Raw genomic sequence first — 17,649 nt, 5'->3', positions numbered from 1 at the left:
TGACCCCAGCTTGGCAAGTTCGATCCTGGCTCAGTCCGGTGGTATTTGAAGGCGCTCAAATACGTCAGCCTAGTGTCGGTACATTTTCTGGCACATAAAATAACTCCTGGGTGACAATAATTCCGGCACCTCGGCTTTTCCGAAAATCGTCGAAAGTAGTTAGTGGGACGTAAAAACAAGAACATTATTATTAGTATTGGCTGGCTTCAGGGACCGAATCTGTTTACCGTCCAGGGTTGGTATTTCCCTCGGACTCAGGGAAGGATCCCACCTCTACCGTCTCAAGGACAGTGTCCTGGAGCCTGAGGGTTGGGGTATAGAACTGGGAAGGAGGACCAGTACCTCGCCCAGGTGGCCTTACCTGCTATGCTGAAAAAGGGCCTTGTGCGGGGATGGGACTGTTGGAAGGGATAGACAAGAGAGAAGGAAGGGGCCGTAGCCGTAAGTTAGGTACCATCCCGGCATTTGTCTGGACGAGAAATGGGATACCACGGACAAAACACTTCCAGGATGGCTGAGGCGGGAATCAAACCCCTCTCTACTCAATTGACCTCCTGAGGTTGAGAGGACCCCGTTCCAGTCCTAGTACCACTTTTCAAATTTCGTGGCAAAACCGTTAATCGAACCCGGGCCTCCAGGGGTGGCATCTAACCGCTACACCCAAGAGGCGGACGAGTGAATTATCTACCAACACAAAGCAGTTCCAGCCCTCAGTGCAGGATTAAATTGTGTGGATTGGTCGGGAATCGAACACAGGGCCTCCGGGAAGACGCAGACACGCCACTCCACCTATTATATGGTAGAAATATATCTTCTCGTATATTATCTTTGTGCTTTCCTTTCTGCGATGTTTGACATCAAAGAACATCTCTCTCTTGTTTTCCACGCAAAAAGATGGCGGGGTTAACTGCTACAATAACACACTTGTCCAATTTTATTTGGAAATGTTCTGAATTATCAGGATTTAGGGTGAGTGCCTGAAATTTGCTCATAGTTTACTAAGTTAAGGCTTAAGTATTACTGCGACGTGGGTCATTCTTTTCAGAATTAAAATTATAGCTCTGGTTCTCTTATACAGGTTCAGACTGTTCGTACCAAATACGCTGATTGGAGAATGATTCGCGATGTGAAACGAAGAAAAATGGTGAAGGAATTCGCACCTGAAAGACTGAGAGTAAATTCCATACGAAAAAACGACATCTTGCCGTTACAACTAAGGGTAAGGTTTGAGGTTATGTTGTACGACTAAGGTTAAGATTTGAGGCTATGTCGCACGACTAGGTAGAACGGAAGTTAATATTTGAGGTTTTGTTAGGGTGTTAGAAGTTCATTAAAGGGCCAGCAATTTAAGTAACATTATAGCAAAAGGTAAATTTTGCTAATCTCGCCGCGTCTTTTAGAGGTGAGATAGAGGTATTCATTATGAACGTCAGGGATCCATCATTCTACCCAATAGAAGTATATTTTCTTTTCTAACCTAATATCAATCACACGTCATTTTCAATACCTCCTGGGGCTATTACCACTGCCATTAGCTGGAATAATAATAATAATAATAATAATAATAATGGATTAATTGCAGTTGAAAACCAAAAGCTACATACAAGAAAATGATTATTACAATATATACTGTATCTATGATGGAGATCTTTCTTTGCTGGCACCAAGTTATGTGATATCTTTCACATAGTGAGTGACATAATCATCCAACATTTGGTTCCTGGAAACGAGTCTTTACACACATTTTATGGTGATAACCATGTATTATCTGCGCACTTTTTAGTGATCGATTTACACCCCAGTGCTGAAGTGGTCGACTTCGGTTATCTTCGAGATTCGTATTGGCAACCTTTGAAACGCAAACTAAGAATCGCTTATCATCGCTGTGCAACATCTGGCGTACACTTTAAGTACTCGTACTGTTGTTGTTTACACAGCAAAGCCAAACTATAGAATTCATGCTAGGAACACGTTTCGCAATGGGAAATCTTATATAGTATTATATATTGTGTGTGTGACACAGTTGTTTGCTTAAAATAATAAAGGTTTATAAACTTCATATCGATCGATCATATTATCGATTCAATTCAGATTTCATTTCCATTCAGTTGGCAGTATTAACGGAACCCTTCTTACTTCTCCAACGAGTACAAAAATCTATCACTAAAAAGTGCGCAGATAATACTGTCAAGTGGGTTAGTACATGACTGACAGAGTTTCTGATTGGGTCCCACCCAGCCTCTGTCTATCTTTGCATCCGTAGAGAAGAATTTGGGCCATATTTTTCTTCTTTTCCTCTCACTCCTCTGTAAGTTTCCTTATCTTCTCATTGGATTGCAGGTCACAATGTATCCTTAAATCACCTATAAGCAAATTTTCTCTCATCAGTTCATAAGAATGTCTTGAGGGTGTGAACTTTGATAAGATCAGGGCTGCTTTTAAATAGCGAGCTTTCACATTTTCTATCATAGACAGGTTGCCAGTTTTAGCCCAATTAAATCAAGTCCGTAGGTTAAAATTGGTACAATGCATTAGCAAGAACAATAAAAGACCTGAATGCAAACAATGAGATTGTACAAGGGGACCCAATCAGTCCTCTTCTTTTCAATGTAATTACATGGGACATCGGCAAGACGATAGAACTAACGATGAAATCTACTCTGCTATATATGTACGCAGATTATATTATCCTTGCTTCCACCAATAGTCAGGACATCCAGCTCACCCCTTCTGCATTGGAAACTTGAGAAAATGAAAACAACTTCTCACTAAACAAATGGCCTTCCAAAAAGGGAGAAAGCTTACTGACGAAGATGTCCTCTACTACAAGGAAACCCTCTGGAAAGAGTAAACGCATTCAAGTATCTAGGAGTTACATTAGAGACCACAAACACCTCGTTCGGACTACATACAAGGGAAAGAGCGATTGCAACAGTGTATGGAATCAAAGAAATCACACTACTTTCTATCCAACCTGCAATTGGTTGAAATATTATCCAGTATGGTGTTACTCCCAGAATTGAACACTGATTTCATTACCAACTACCACACAAAATCAAAAATATGATGTCAATAAACCGATGGTAATAAATTATTACACACGTGCACGCACGCACACCCTAACAAAGTTTTAACCCCGTATGTTGAAAGTAATCCAGTGGTGAAAAGTGATTTTTCTAACCTCTGATGATGTAAGGAAACCCTCATTTGGTAGCATTTCCTATGAACCAAGTATGTTGCTATCAAAAAACGAGCACCACACGACCGTACCGGCATACAGGGTACGGTATAGTTGGCTTACCTAGCAACCAGCCTGTGGGCCCTTTAGTAAACTTGTACCAATTGATGTTATAGTATAAGTAGAACCAGTAATTGAAATTAATATTTTGATATAAATATCATACAATGTCTTAAGGCCGGTCTCCACTAATTAACTTTTAACACCAACATGTTAAATTGAAAATGTTAGAATTGACATGTATGTTGTCATTGCGTCTTCCAATTGACTTTGCATGTTAACTCAGAATGTTAAGGTTAACACTTTTAACATGTTGGCATGTTTTCCGCTCCAAGTGGAAAACTTGTGAAGTCAATTCGTTGTTCGTGAGGTGTCGGCACAGCTTCGGCAACTTCTGTGGTGTTTAATAGTTTAAATGACGTGCTTCTCGTGAAAAAATGTAGGATTATAGTTACAAGCTACAAATACAGTACACGCATGTGTGTCATTCTTTCTGCACTAAACTAAAATTTATAGTCATAAATGGGGTGGAACAAAGAGATCACTCTGGACTTCAGTAGTGATATAATAGAAAGGCCTTCTTTGAGGAATGTGTAATCAAAGGAATACCGGCATAAAACAAGGAAAGCCGACAGTTTCCAGGAACTCAAAATTATCTATAATTGCTCCCGGTAGTGTATTGAAGAAAATTATCCTCCCTCCGTTCCCAGTACAGTCGAGAATTGCAAAATGTTCGGAAATGTCGAAAGTCGGGGATGGGAGTGGACGAAGTTTAATAATAATAATGTTATTTGTTTTACGTCACACTAACGACTCTTTTACGGTTTTCGGAGACGTCGAGGTGGCGGAATTTAGTCCCGCAGGAGTTCTTTTACGTGCCAGTAAATCTACCGACACGAGGCTGACGTATTTGAGCACCTTCAAATACCACTGGACTGAGCCAGGATCGAACCTGCCAAGTTGGGGTCAGAAGGCCAGCGCCTTAACCGTCTGAGCCACTCAGCCCGGCTGGATGAAGTTTATACTGTGCGGAAAGGCTGAGTTATCCTAAGATGCAGGTGAGGTGAAATAGCTGCTCGTAACTGTGTGCCCTTCTTTCTTATGGTAGGAAGTACTTTTTTCCAAAACTACATTAAAATTATGCTCAGACATTCTCAAAGTTTTTAAATCCAAACCTGTCTGCTACATTTAGCTCATTCAGAATGTCATCCACATTGTTTCTTGTATTGAGATATTGTCGTACCCACATTCTCCTTTCCTTCCTTCTCAAGATCTTGTAAGAAGCACAATAACAAAGGTCAAATCCTCTTCATCTGAGTCCGTTGTCCTTGTTTGAAAATACAAGACACCACCTGAATGTATTACCACAAACTGATTGATGAACTACCTGTATATAAACAAAGGACGTCAAGTTTAATAATAATGTTATTTGCTTTACGCCCCACTGACTACTATTATGGTTTTCGGGGACGCAGGTGTGCCAGAATTTTGTCCCGCAGGAGTTATTTTACATGCCAGTAAATCTACCTGCATGAGGTGACGTAAATGAGCACCTTCAAATACCACCAGACTGATCCAGGATCGAACGTGCCAAGTTGGGGCCAAAGGCCAACGCCTCAACCGTTTGAGCCTCTTCAGCCCGGCAAAGACATGTTTAACATGTTCATGAGTGTGGACACAATGTTAAATAAACCAGTATTTAACAGTTAACATGTTGATGGTGTCACCAGTGGAGACCGGCCTTTATGGCTGGGAGTCATCTGAAAAATGTTGTCTCAAAATTAGCAATACAAAATGTGTGACGCCATGTTACCAAGCAACTGTGCAGACTCTGATGTGAAATATTGATGGATGGCCATGGCTGAGAGACATATAAAAGTGTCCTTCATTAAAGAGGCCTCATCTCATCATAATCTAGAGCAGTGGTATTCAAAGTGTGGTATGCAGGTTCGTCTCAAGGGGTACTCAAATTTATCGTAGCTCTTAACTGTTTTCGGTGAGTAGTTCGGAAAAGAGTTGAGCCAGCTCATTTTCAATAAAATCTTGTTTTGATTTAGTGTTTTTTCCTACCACTGCAATAAATCCCCTTTCCGAATTATTAATTGACTAGTTATGTAAAATTGCTTGCTTACACTGCATTGCTCTTTCTCAAATATTTTGTTTCATGGTCAGAATTGTTGCATAAATAATAATAATAATAATAATAATAATAATAATAATAATAATAATAATAATAATCCTATGGTTGAATAATTGGGCTATCATTAAGCACTGAAAATGGCAGGAATAGTTTCTCAGCCATAGATCACCGCCCCGTTTCCGGCTTCTTCTGTAAAGTTTACTCTAAAGGAGTTACAAGGTTTCCTTTGCCCGATGACGATATAATATACGATACATAATTGAAGGGTTGGGTGGAAGAAGGGCGTAACTCGAATTACGTCCTTTATCCGTAAAATGACTCTATATGCTCTCTAGCGGTGTCTGCAGCAGCCAGTGAAAGCGGCTTTACACTAGTTCTCATAGATGACAGTGGAGAGTCAATTCTCATACATTGCTGAGTTGCGCCTGTCTTCCAGATCGCGGCTGTCTTGAGCAAGATGGACGTAGGTAATCACAATGGCTGCTATGTCACCACACGCAAGTTCCGATGAACGTGAATACAACTGTTCTGACGAAGGAAATAGTAGTGACAATTATTTATATGATAAGAAAAAGAAGAACAAGGGTAGAAAACAAAAAAGTTTTAAGAAATTGTGGAAGAAAGAGATCATTAAGTGCCGACGAAATTCTGGGAAAGCATATACAAGTACTTCTAGAAAATGGTGAGTATAATAGCCTACTTGTTAATATTGCACTGGCGAATGAATTGAGGGTACTACTAATGCAGGCTTATACTATAATATACTGTACATTAGATCTAGGTAAGCACTTAAATACTAGGTCTAACTAATATTTTCCTGCAGGTTAACAAGAAAAAATTTAAACCTGTTGAACAATGCTGCGATGAAGAGATGCTATGAGATGTCTGCTGAAGATCAGAAAATTCTTCATGGAGGGTTTTGGGGAAGTGGAAGCAAAGAACAACAGGATACACTTCTTATGGGATACATGGAGAAGAGGAACATCAAGAAACGCCAGGAATATTTCATATTATTGTGATATTGTGAATATTTAATCTATTTCTTGCATTGCAGGTTTCTAGTAAACATAATGTTTTGTAAAAATGATTGTCATCGTAGTAAATATTATGCAGTATTGTACCTCCACAAGAAATACCGTACATACAGTCAATTTGCAACATTACATTCATACGGTTTCTTTTTTCAATGACCTTCTATGGAAGAAGGGCGTAATTCAAAAAGTATTAAGACTCTGGTCTTGCGGGTTATTGAAACATTGCCCATAAAACGCACTGTAATCGTATGAGGAAGTGTATCTCTAAGACACGCATGAATATTGTTACATTCCAGTAACAGATAAAAGGTCTAGGTAGTTTTCGTTGATTATCTCAAAACTATGTTTTTTGAGTTACGCCCTTCTTCCACCCAACCATTCAATTGTTGTTATTGAGGAACAGGGTGGTGTAGCAGCTTAGCTGCTTGCCTGTCATCCTGGCGACTGTGGTTTGATTCCCAGTTTTGCTGGGGTGGAATTTTGAGTTTTAAATCATGCAGTGTCAAGAAAGGCATGCAATCTTAAATCCCTGGCTACAACTCTTTCATGCCTCAGTTCGTGCAGGGACCTTGCAGGAGCAGAATAAGCTGTGGAAGATGATGATTATGGTTAATATTGTTTGGCATCCAGCAACAATAATTTGTTATTTCTGGTATAATCACAATATACTCGTACTTGGGGGGTACGAAGATAAAACAATTGGATTTAGGGGGTACGCCAACCAAAAAGTTTGTATACCACTGCTCTAGGGAACTGATTATTTCATTCGTGGTAGTTTCATAGGCCCTGAATCAGTTCTCCCCCTTTGACGCACTGAATCGTACACTTGTAGACTCTGAATTTCATACAGATGTCTCTTGAAAAATATTTGTTAGTTGCAAATAAATTAATCATTATGAATTTGAGTTTTCCTATGGATTGACTGTAGCGAGATAATACAGTATATGAGCTATAACAACCAAGTCTTCTTCAGAGAATGTTGCAAACCATGACAAGTGGCAGGCTAAAAGCAGTGAAGTGATTTCTGGGTGAAAAGAATTAAAATACAGTTCAACCTCATTTATCCGGATTATTTGGGAAGATAGGTTTAAGTTGATCTGATTAGTGTAAGTTCAGAATAACTGAAATAACCTAAAAGAACAGTCGGAACAAGGCCAGAATTCGCCAGCAAAGCTATGACGACATACTTACGGGACCTCCTGGGTAGTAGGGCTTTCAAGTAGGAACAAAACTAAAAGTTACTGAATAATTTTCCCCCTTTCACTGTCCATTTTCTGCTTTCCTTCTCCTCCCGCCTTACTTCACCGGTATCCATTTATCCCATGTTATACTTATTTATATCCCTTAGATATTTGCATATTAGCCTCGGACCTATGGGAGTAATGGAGTCCCACTCCCATTTGACAGGCGAGGGACTCCTTGGAAACAACTTGGCGAACGAAATGGAATTCGATGGGGAGCTACCAATATTAATGGGGCTTATGGAAGAAAGAAGGTAGAACTGGCTGAGTCAGCAAAGAGGATGCATCTGGATGTGCTAGGAGTAAGTGATATTCGGGTAAGGGGAGATAATGAGGAAGATATAGGAGATTATAAAGTGTACTTGACGGGTGTTAGAAAGGGAAAGGCAGAGTCTGGGGTAGGGCTCTTTATCAGGAATACCATTGCACGCAACATAGTTTCTGTTAGACACGTAAATGAGCGAATGATGTGGGTAGATTTGTCAGTGGGAGGAATTAGGACAAGAATTGTGTCCGTGTATTCACCATGTGAGGGTGCAGATGAGGATGAAGTTGACAAGTTTTATGAAGCATTGAGTGACATCGTGGTCAGGGTCAACAGCAAGGATAGAATAGTGCTAATGGGCGATATCAATGCGAGAGTTGGGAATAGACCTGAAGGATACGAAAGGGTGATTGGTAATTGTGGGGAAGATATGGAAGCTAATGGGAATGGGAAGCGTTTGCTGGACTTCTGTGCTAGTATGGGTTTAGCTGTTACGAATACATTTTTTCAAGCATAAGGCTATTCACCGCTACACATGGGAGGCTAGGGGTACCAGATCCATAATAGACTATATCTTAACAGACTTTGAATTCAGGAAATCTGTTGGGAATGTACAAGTTTTTCGCGGATTTTTCGATGGTACAGACCACTATCTGATCTGTAGTGAACTAAGTATCTCTAGGCCTAGGGTAGAGAAAGTGAAATCTGTCTGCAAACGAATAAGGGTAGAAAAGCTCCAGGATGAGGAAATTAGACATAAGTACATGGATATGATTAGTGAGAAGTTTCGAACAGTAGACAGTAAGCAGGTTCAGGATATAGAAAGTGAATGGGTGGCATACAGGGATGCTGTAGTAGAAACAGCAAGGGAATGCCTAGGAACAGCTGTGTGTAAAGATGGGAAAAGGCGAACATCTTGGTGGAATGATGAAGTGAGAGCAGCCTGTAAACGTAACAAGAAGGCTTATCAGAAATGGCTCCAAACAAGGGCCGAGGCAGACAGAGATTCGTACGTAGATGAAAGAAACAGAGCGAAACAAATAGTGGTTGAATCCAAAAAGAAGTCATGGGAAGATTTTGGTAATAACCTGGAAAGGCTAGGTTAAGCAGCAGGGAAACCTTTCTGGACAGTAATAAAGAATCTTAGGAAGGGAGGGAAAAAGGAAATGAACAGTGTTTTGAGTAATTCAGGTGAACTCATAATAGATCCCAGGGAATCACTGGAGAGGTGGAGGGAATATTTTGAACATATTCTCAATGTAAAAGGAAATCATCATGGTGGTGTTGCAAACAGCCAAGCTCATGGGGAGGAGGAAAATGATGTTGGTGAAATTATGCTTGAGGAAGTGGAAAGGATAGTAAATAAACTCCATTGTCATAAGGCAGCAGGAATAGATGAAATTAGACCTGAAATGGTGAAGTATAGTGGGAAGGCAGGAATGAAATGGCTTCATAGAGTAGTAAAACTAGCGTGGAGTGTTGGTAAGGTACCTTCAGATTGGACAAAAGCAGTAATTGCACCTATCTATAAGCAAGGGAACAGGAAGGATTGCAACAACTATCGAGGTATCTCATTGATTAGTATACCAGGCAAAGTATTCACTGGCATCTTGGAAGAGAGGGTGCGATCAGTCGTTGAGAGGAAGTTGGATGAAAACCAGTGTGGTTTCAGACCACAGCGAGGCTGTCAGGATCAGATTTTCAGTATGCGTCAGGTAATTGAAAAATGCTACAAGAGGAATAGGCAGTTGTGTTTATGTTTCGTAGATCTAGAGAAAGCATATGACAGGGTACCGAGGGAAAAGGTGTTTGCCATACTGGGGGACTATGGAATTAAAGGTAGATTATTAAAATCAATCAAAAGCATTTATGTTGACAATTGGGCTTCAGTGAGAATTGATGGTAGAATGAGTTCTTGGTTCAGGGTACTTACAGGAGTTAGACAAGGCTGTAATGTTTCACCTTTGCTGTTCGTAGTTTACATGGATCATCTACTGAAAGGTATAAAATGGCAGGGAGGGATTCAGTTAGGTGGAAATGTAGTAAGCAGTTTGGCCTATGCTGACGACTTGGTCTTAATGGCAGACTGTGCCGAAAGCCTGCAGTCTAATATCTTGGAACTTGAAAATAGGTGCAATGAGTATGGTATGAAAATTAGCCTTTCGAAGACTAAATTGATGTCAGTAGGTAAGAAATTCAACAGAATTGAATGTCAGATTGGTGATACAAAGCTAGAACGGGTCGATAATTTCAAGTATTTAGGTTGTGTGTTCTCCCAGGATGGCAATATAGTAAGTGAGACAGAATCAAGGTGTAGTAAAGCTAATGCAGTGAGCTCGCAGTTGCGATCAGCAGTGTTCTGTAAGAAGGAAGTCAGCTCCCAGACGAAACTATCTTTACATCGGTCTGTTTTCAGACCAACTTTGCTTTACAGGAGCGAAAGCTGGGTGGACTCAGGGTATCTTATTCATAAGTTAGAAGTAACAGACATGAAAGTAGCCAGAATGATTGCTGGTACAAACAGGTGGGAACAATGGCAGGAGGGTGCTCGGAATGAGGAGATAAAGGCTAATTTAGGAATGAACTCGATGGATGAAGCTGTATGCATAAACCGGCTTCGGTGGTGGGGTCATGTGAGGCGAATGGAGGAGAATAGGTTACCTAGGAGAATAATGGACTCTGTTATGGAGGGTAAGAGAAGTAGAGGGAGACCAAGACGACGATGGTTAGACTCGGTTTCTAATGATTTAAAGATGAGAGGTATAGAACTAAATGAGGCCAGTTGCAAATCGAGGATTGTGGCGACTTTTAGTAAATTCTCAGATGCTTGCAGACTGAATGCTGAAAGGCATAACAGTCTATAATGATTATGTATGTCTGTATACTAATTTTATTTACGTGTTATAAATTCCTGGCATCAGGCCGTTTTGAACAAGCGATCTTCAACTCCGTAGTCCATCAGCTTCTCCACTCAGCTAATTCTTGATAATCGGAGGTGTAAGAGAACAGTCAAATGCACATTACAGCTTCAAAACAGAGTTGTTATGGTAGAATTTAAAGGGCATTGGCCTAAATACAGTATAAAATGTAAAGCAATACAATATAGTACGGTACTGTTGTGAATAAAACACTGTCAATTTTACTGATCTAATTTAATTCTAGGATAATCCAGTTAATACACAATTATTTCAAACACGAATGACCACACTCGCTAATTGCTGTCTATTTACAAGTCTCTTATAGCAGAACTCCAGCTAGGCGGTCTTTACCTGGTACACGTTATAATCCTTATTGACAGGCTTCACCTTTCACTTTCGCTCCGGACGCTCAGTCACCTCCCACACAGCAGCTGCACACAGACAGTTTTGAACACAGGGCTGCTGACCACTACAACACTTGGCGACAGTCCCTTGGATTGACTCCAGAGAAAGTCCGCCACTCGCACAGTCAATTCATGTGGCCGCTTCACACAATGAACTTCTTAACATTGACAATTAAAGAGCAGCATATCAACAATGCTAACCAACAATGACAATAAACACTGCTCCTACTACAGTGTGCACACGATGTTAAGAGCTCACCATTCCATAGTTCCATCTTTGGTGCTGCTCGTAACGACTTGTTCACAGATCTCGGAATGGCATGGCTTAAGGCAACTGCTGTCAATCCTTTTGTCACTTGTGTAGTCTGTTGTGTAGGTACATACACGTAACTTGAGTGAGTACAATATTCTTGCGAGATATTGAGATTTTTTATTGTTGCGTGCTGAGTGAGTTGGCCATGCGGTTAGGGGTGCGCAGCTGTGAGCTTGCATTTGGGAGATAGTGGGTTTGAATCCCACTGTTGGCAGCCCCGAAAATGGTTTTCCGTGGTTTCCCATTTTCACATCAGGAAAATGCTGGGGGTGTACCTTAATTAAGGCCACGGCCGCTTCCTTCCCATTCCTAGGCCTTTCCTCTTCCATCGTTGCCATCAGACCTATTTGTGTCAGTGCAACGTAAAACAGATAGCAAAAAAAAGTAAATGCGACGGTTCTTATCAAAGGCTTTCTTCACTATTAGAAGAAATACACTATGTACGCTAAAATCGGAGACAACTTTGAGTGGTCGCCTAATTACTCCTAATTAATAAACAAAAGAATACGCTAACACTAGCAGACAATATCACAACCAACAATAAAATTAAACAAATGTCGGGTATGGAATCAAACTCACATCGCAATGAACCCGATGAAAAAATCACGAGACAGAACCCATTCTCGAATTCATACATCAAACCTGAAGTCCGACTCGTTGGCTGAATGGTCAGCGTACTGGCCTTCGGTTCAGAGGGTCCCGGGTTCGATTCCCGGCCGGGTCGGGGATTTTAACCGTCATTGGTTAATTCCAATGGCCCGGGGACTGGGTGTTTGTGCTGTCTCCAACATCCCTGCAACTCACACACCACACATAACACTATCCTCCACCACAATAACACGCAGTTACCTAAACATGGCAGATGCCGCCCACCCTCATCGGAGGGTCTGCCTTACAAGGGCTGCACTCGGCTAGAAATAGCCACACGAAATTATTATTATTATTATTATTATTATTATTATTATTATTATTATTATTATTATTATTATTATTATCAAACCTGAAATAAATCTCAAAGAACACATTCAAAAATTATGTACACACACTACAAACAGAAGTGTAAGCAATAAACACATGTGACTGGCTGTATTTTATGAAACAAAAAAAAAATTGTGTGCGACAGAAAATCCAGGGTTTGCCTTGGACTTCGAACAGGTGGTCTCCAGGATACCACCGACAAATGGGTCTCTAAAAATCCCTATCTCAGTTATTCAAAAGATCAAGAAACAATACTATACTGGCATTCCAGTTATTCAATTTCTTTACAGAAATAATCATGAAAGAGTTAAGAGAAATACGATCATCGATCGCATAGAAAATTCAGCCTATGGTTTTCCTACAAATTTGAACGCAAACAAAAATCTCAAATTGATCTGAACGTACTTTATTCTAATTAAAAAAAAAAAAATTATATACTGTACTTCTTGACATAGAAGAAAATCTTCTATCTAAAAATGGGAGGAGACTTGTCACAAATTACACAAATTGATACAACCATCTCTATATTCCACTCATGCAAATTTACTTTAGAATCAGAGTGCATTGCTAGATTATCATACCAATACTGGCATTTTGAAGACACTATCGTCATGCGTTACCAATATAGGGCCTAGATTGAATATTCCACATAAAGAAAGATATAAATTTTACCCTTTGAAATCTTCAATAAAACAAATTATATTTTACCCTTCAGTCTAAAGCACTCTCAACCTTTCAGATAATTCATCACTAAATTCATACACATGCTTTACTTTAAATTAATATTTTATAGGCTCGAAAATTTATCCCATATTACAGAATTTCCGTTCCCATCTAGATAAACATTATTTACTGTAATACAATATGAAGACCACTCACAAGTCTCTCTTCAAAATACATGCATTTTACATTTACTAACCTAGCTTACGTGATCTACATATTTACATGAAAATAACCCTGTATTTTACTCGGATAATACTTCAGATTTAATGTACTCATCGTCATGTCGAGAAATCCATGGTTCAGGCCTTGGGAAGCCCCTTGTCATTGTTTAACACCTCATGGCGCTGGCGTGGATCACTGGTTCAAATTCTCTTCTGGTCCTCTTGAGCACCTTCATAATCCTAGGGTCTTCTTCACTGGAACAAGTCTAATGACGTTCAATTAAATTACGTCATTCACTAACACAATTTTTGAAACTTTAACACAGTACCTGCGGTCGTATTTCTGGCGATACATTTGTCCTGTTAATAAAAATGTTCACATACTTTCAGTACTTTAACTTAATATGTAAACTAACTGATGTACCCGTGCTTCGCTACAGGATTCTCGGAAAGACTGTCTTTGTGGTTTTCCTAACTTCAGTTAATTTAGGCCATTACAAAAATGTGAGTAGGAATGTAGGGATTAAAAGCAGTGTTGTTATATAAAATACTCGCTCAAATGAAAATCTGGACATTTTCTCACTTTTAACGAACAGTACTACGATGCCGATCTAACAGTCCAAGTTTCTAGTGCTGTAATGACCAGGCCGCAGAAAGCTATGAACACTCCTCAGCCATTATTCCGTTAAATATACACACTGCTCATTCCAATCAGTGCCTGAGAGTAGGGATTGAATAGCTCGAATGCTATGATGAACCAGTTTGTTACGTACCAGTAGTATCAGAAAATTTATGAACCAGAGGAATGGCATTCTAAACAAGAAAGTAATCTAACTTCCCAGCTACTTCCCGCCAATATTCAGGCAGGCTGATAGCTTGCATCCGGGAGGTAGTGGGTTCGAAACCCACTGTCGACAGCCCTGAAGATGGTTTTCCGTTGTCTCTAAGGGAAATGCTGGGGTTGTACCGTAATTAACGCCATGGCCGCTTCCTTTCCAGTCCTACCTCTTTACCATCCCATTGTCGCCATAATACCTATCTGTGTCGGTGCGACGTAAAGCAGATTTTAAAAAAATACTCGGTATATATCAGTAATCCCATCTATCGGACATGACTGGCAACAGAAGACACAATGCACATCACAACAAACAATGGTCAATGTAATGTTATTGTTGTTCAATGTTATGAGCTTTCTGTATTGTAGGCCTTCACATTTAGTTTTCTTTTGACTCTGTGATATTAGGACGTCTTATTAAATTATTTATAGCGAAGACTGTAGTTCCTTATTCCCAGACTTTACATACCGATTTTCATTAAATTCTGTTCACCCACTTTCTCGTGACTTGGCGCTGATATGGACTTAACAACAAAAATCCAAATTCATTAATATCTCTGTTATCACGGCCGATACGGTAAAAATGTATAAGACATAAATGATCGAAAATCTAATACTGTATAACTTTAGTAATGTAGTACTTGTCGATAGGACCACTAATAACACAAATATTTGAGAATTAAAATTTGAGAATTAAATTTTAGGCCTTCCTCTGAACTACCATTTCTCTCAGCGAGAATAAGATTATTTATGGCCTAGATTGTAGCGACTTATTCCCGGACTTTACATACCGATTTTCATTAAATTCTCTTCAGCCGTTTTCTCGTGATGCGTGTACATACATATAGACAGACAGACATTACGGAAAATTAAAAAGTGCATTTCCTTGCTGCTATGGACACGACCAATACAGAAATACCATCCTTTTTAAATTCTGAGCAATGTACAGACAAAACTCTTATTTTATATATATAGACTGGACAGTCTTTTATACAGCGTATTGGCAAAATATACATTAACATTCCCGAGCAAAGGTAAGGCCAGGACACCAGCAGACCATGTGTCTGCCTCCAATACTTCACGTCAAGTCATCCCTTCCTCAACATGGCGGTCTCTTATATAATTTCACCCCTACACGAACAACAGGCGGCGAACGGTCCCCACCACATTTTGCATATCAACCGTTCTGTGAGTTCTGCAACACTGGCGACACGTTTAAATGTGTGTCTCAGACTTCTAAGTAATTTGGTTATGTGCAGAAAACAAATCAATCGGCGGTTTATCTGATATTTACATCAAATACGATGCCTTTTCAGGGATCCCCTGTCCAGAGTCTGCGTTCTCAGCTAGCGTGGGTACGTTAGGGGTGCTTATATAATCTGCTGGTGGCGTAATTTTCCGCACGATGAAATTTTACAAACAATTATAATTTTGGCAGAAGTGTACTATAAAAACACATGACATGCCGAGGTTTCCTTACTAATTACTATGCTTATCTCAAAATCTTACAACACAAATCAAACTTACACTTTGGCATTACCGTGTTTCTGCCATTTTTAGTGGGCGGAGTTATTGCTATATATTTTCCTTCCTTGTCATTCTCATTGCTCGCTCTCTTTCTGGGGATCTCTCCAGCTATGACGGACTTGTGTTTGCACCACCAAGTCGGAAGTGTTGTTCAATTTGATGCAACTCGACTTCGACAAAGGAACTTGACAAAAGTTTCCACTGCCTAAACCAATTTTCAATTAATTATGTGTATGACCGATATGGTTACAATACATAATACAAGCAGTGAGAAATTGTCACAAATTTTGAGGAAAATAATAAATAATCATGAAAAATGCTTACGCTTAGTACATCATTTCTTGTGGAATTCTCTGAAACACTTATTCTTACTTGTAAGACATAGGTAAATATTACACTTAGTACATTGCACTGTGGTTCTGCTGGAGCAACTGGTCATGCGGCACATGCGTGCCATAGACAATTCATCAACAACTGGCCAGTGCTCAAAACCATCGAGCCTTTTGTCCACACATGGGAGTGGTGCACACATCATCTTGTTTGGTGGATCTCCTTGTTCCTCCTCCTCTTGAAAGGGCACTAAGTCGGTTGCTGCAATAAGTATTTCAGCTAAGGCTAATCGAAATTTCATTAAATCAAGAATGTCCCTCTTCGCAACTCCATTGCATGCAGTGTCTCTCCTGCACTCCATCCACGCATTAACGGCTGCCAGATCAATAAGGTGAATGGCAGTTTTCAATGTCCCCTTCTGTGTTTTAAAGAATGTTCAGTACTCTTCCAACAGCTGATCGCAGATATGGACACCGCCCATCTTTTCATTACATTTTTTGGCTGCGTTTGGAATTGGTACTTTAATGTACTTCTTTTCTTTTTTGTCTCATCTCTCTACTTTATCAAGTGGGGTTTTTCCATGCAAATTTGAGGCCATGTCACCAGTTTCAATTCCTTCCATCGAATTATATGTATTCCATCATCTGATCGGCATACCTCCTTAACTTCACTTCTCACCATCTTTTGGTCGGGTTTAAATGTTACATTTTTCACTCTCTTTGTCAAAATAGTGCCAGTTCCGTAAATTTCTTTCTCACTTAAGGCATCAAGAAGGGGTATAGTTGTGAAATATCTGTCAAAATAAATTTTTGAACCTTTAGGTAGAGTCCTTGATAGATGAAGAACAATATTCGGACCAAGGCCAAGACCGCTGTCTTGCACGGCAATACCCTTTCCGTGATAAATTTCAAAATCTATCACCATACCACCTGAAGTAGTGCAAACAAATTTTTTTAATCCAACAGGCCTCGGTTTATTTTTGACGTACTGTTTGAGAGAGCATTTACCCGTAAAGGGGATCATTTGTTCGTCATTGCTGTAATCAGTCGGAGGACGAAGTAGAGCACGGCACCTGTTACGGACTGCATCAGTTATTGGTTGCACTTTCCAAAGACGATTTTTCTTGTCTTCTTCCGAGGCAGCTTCAGTATCAACAAAGTGTAAATTTACTCGCAAAGCAAAAAATCTATTTCATGGCATGACATCTGACACAGCAGACAGCTTGTACCTTCTGTCCCAGTAAGTTCGTATTCTTGGGTAGGGAATAGTTCCCATTAGTAGATGATTCCCGAACATTCTTTTTATTTCACTCTGAGTAGTATTTAGGTTTCTTCCACTGCTTCTTATGCTGTATTGATTTGTGTATGTAGATGTATCATGAAAGAAATCAATGGAAAAATACTTCTCAAAGTACTGGCCAGGAGTTAACAACTGTTGTATCTACAAATAGACACAAAAATCTTGTTATATTCTTTGGTAAATTAGAATTTTTAGATAATTTTAATGGCATGTTTAAAACTCAGAACAATCAATTTTAAGTTA

The 17,649-nt window shown here is 39.7% G+C and overlaps 1 protein-coding gene across 1 annotated transcript in view; it reads left to right on the top strand.

The window, feature by feature from the left end:
- The first annotated feature begins 814 nt into the window (after nt 1–814).
- mRpS14 (mitochondrial ribosomal protein S14) overlaps nt 815–17,649 on the top strand; it is a 29,189-nt gene continuing 12,354 nt past the window's right edge. The window contains exons 1-2 of the mRNA XM_067158524.2: nt 815–969; nt 1,079–1,219. Of these exons, the coding sequence (XP_067014625.1) occupies nt 895–969; nt 1,079–1,219 (216 nt within the window). The 5' untranslated portion in view covers nt 815–894. The remainder of the gene's footprint in view (nt 970–1,078; nt 1,220–17,649) is intronic.

Source organism: Anabrus simplex, chromosome 14, assembly GCF_040414725.1.
Source record: "Anabrus simplex isolate iqAnaSimp1 chromosome 14, ASM4041472v1, whole genome shotgun sequence".
In the NCBI taxonomy this organism is placed as follows: domain Eukaryota; kingdom Metazoa; phylum Arthropoda; class Insecta; order Orthoptera; family Tettigoniidae; genus Anabrus; species Anabrus simplex.
Note: the sequence above shows the minus strand (reverse complement) of the source record. Positions and strands in the feature narration are given on the sequence as shown.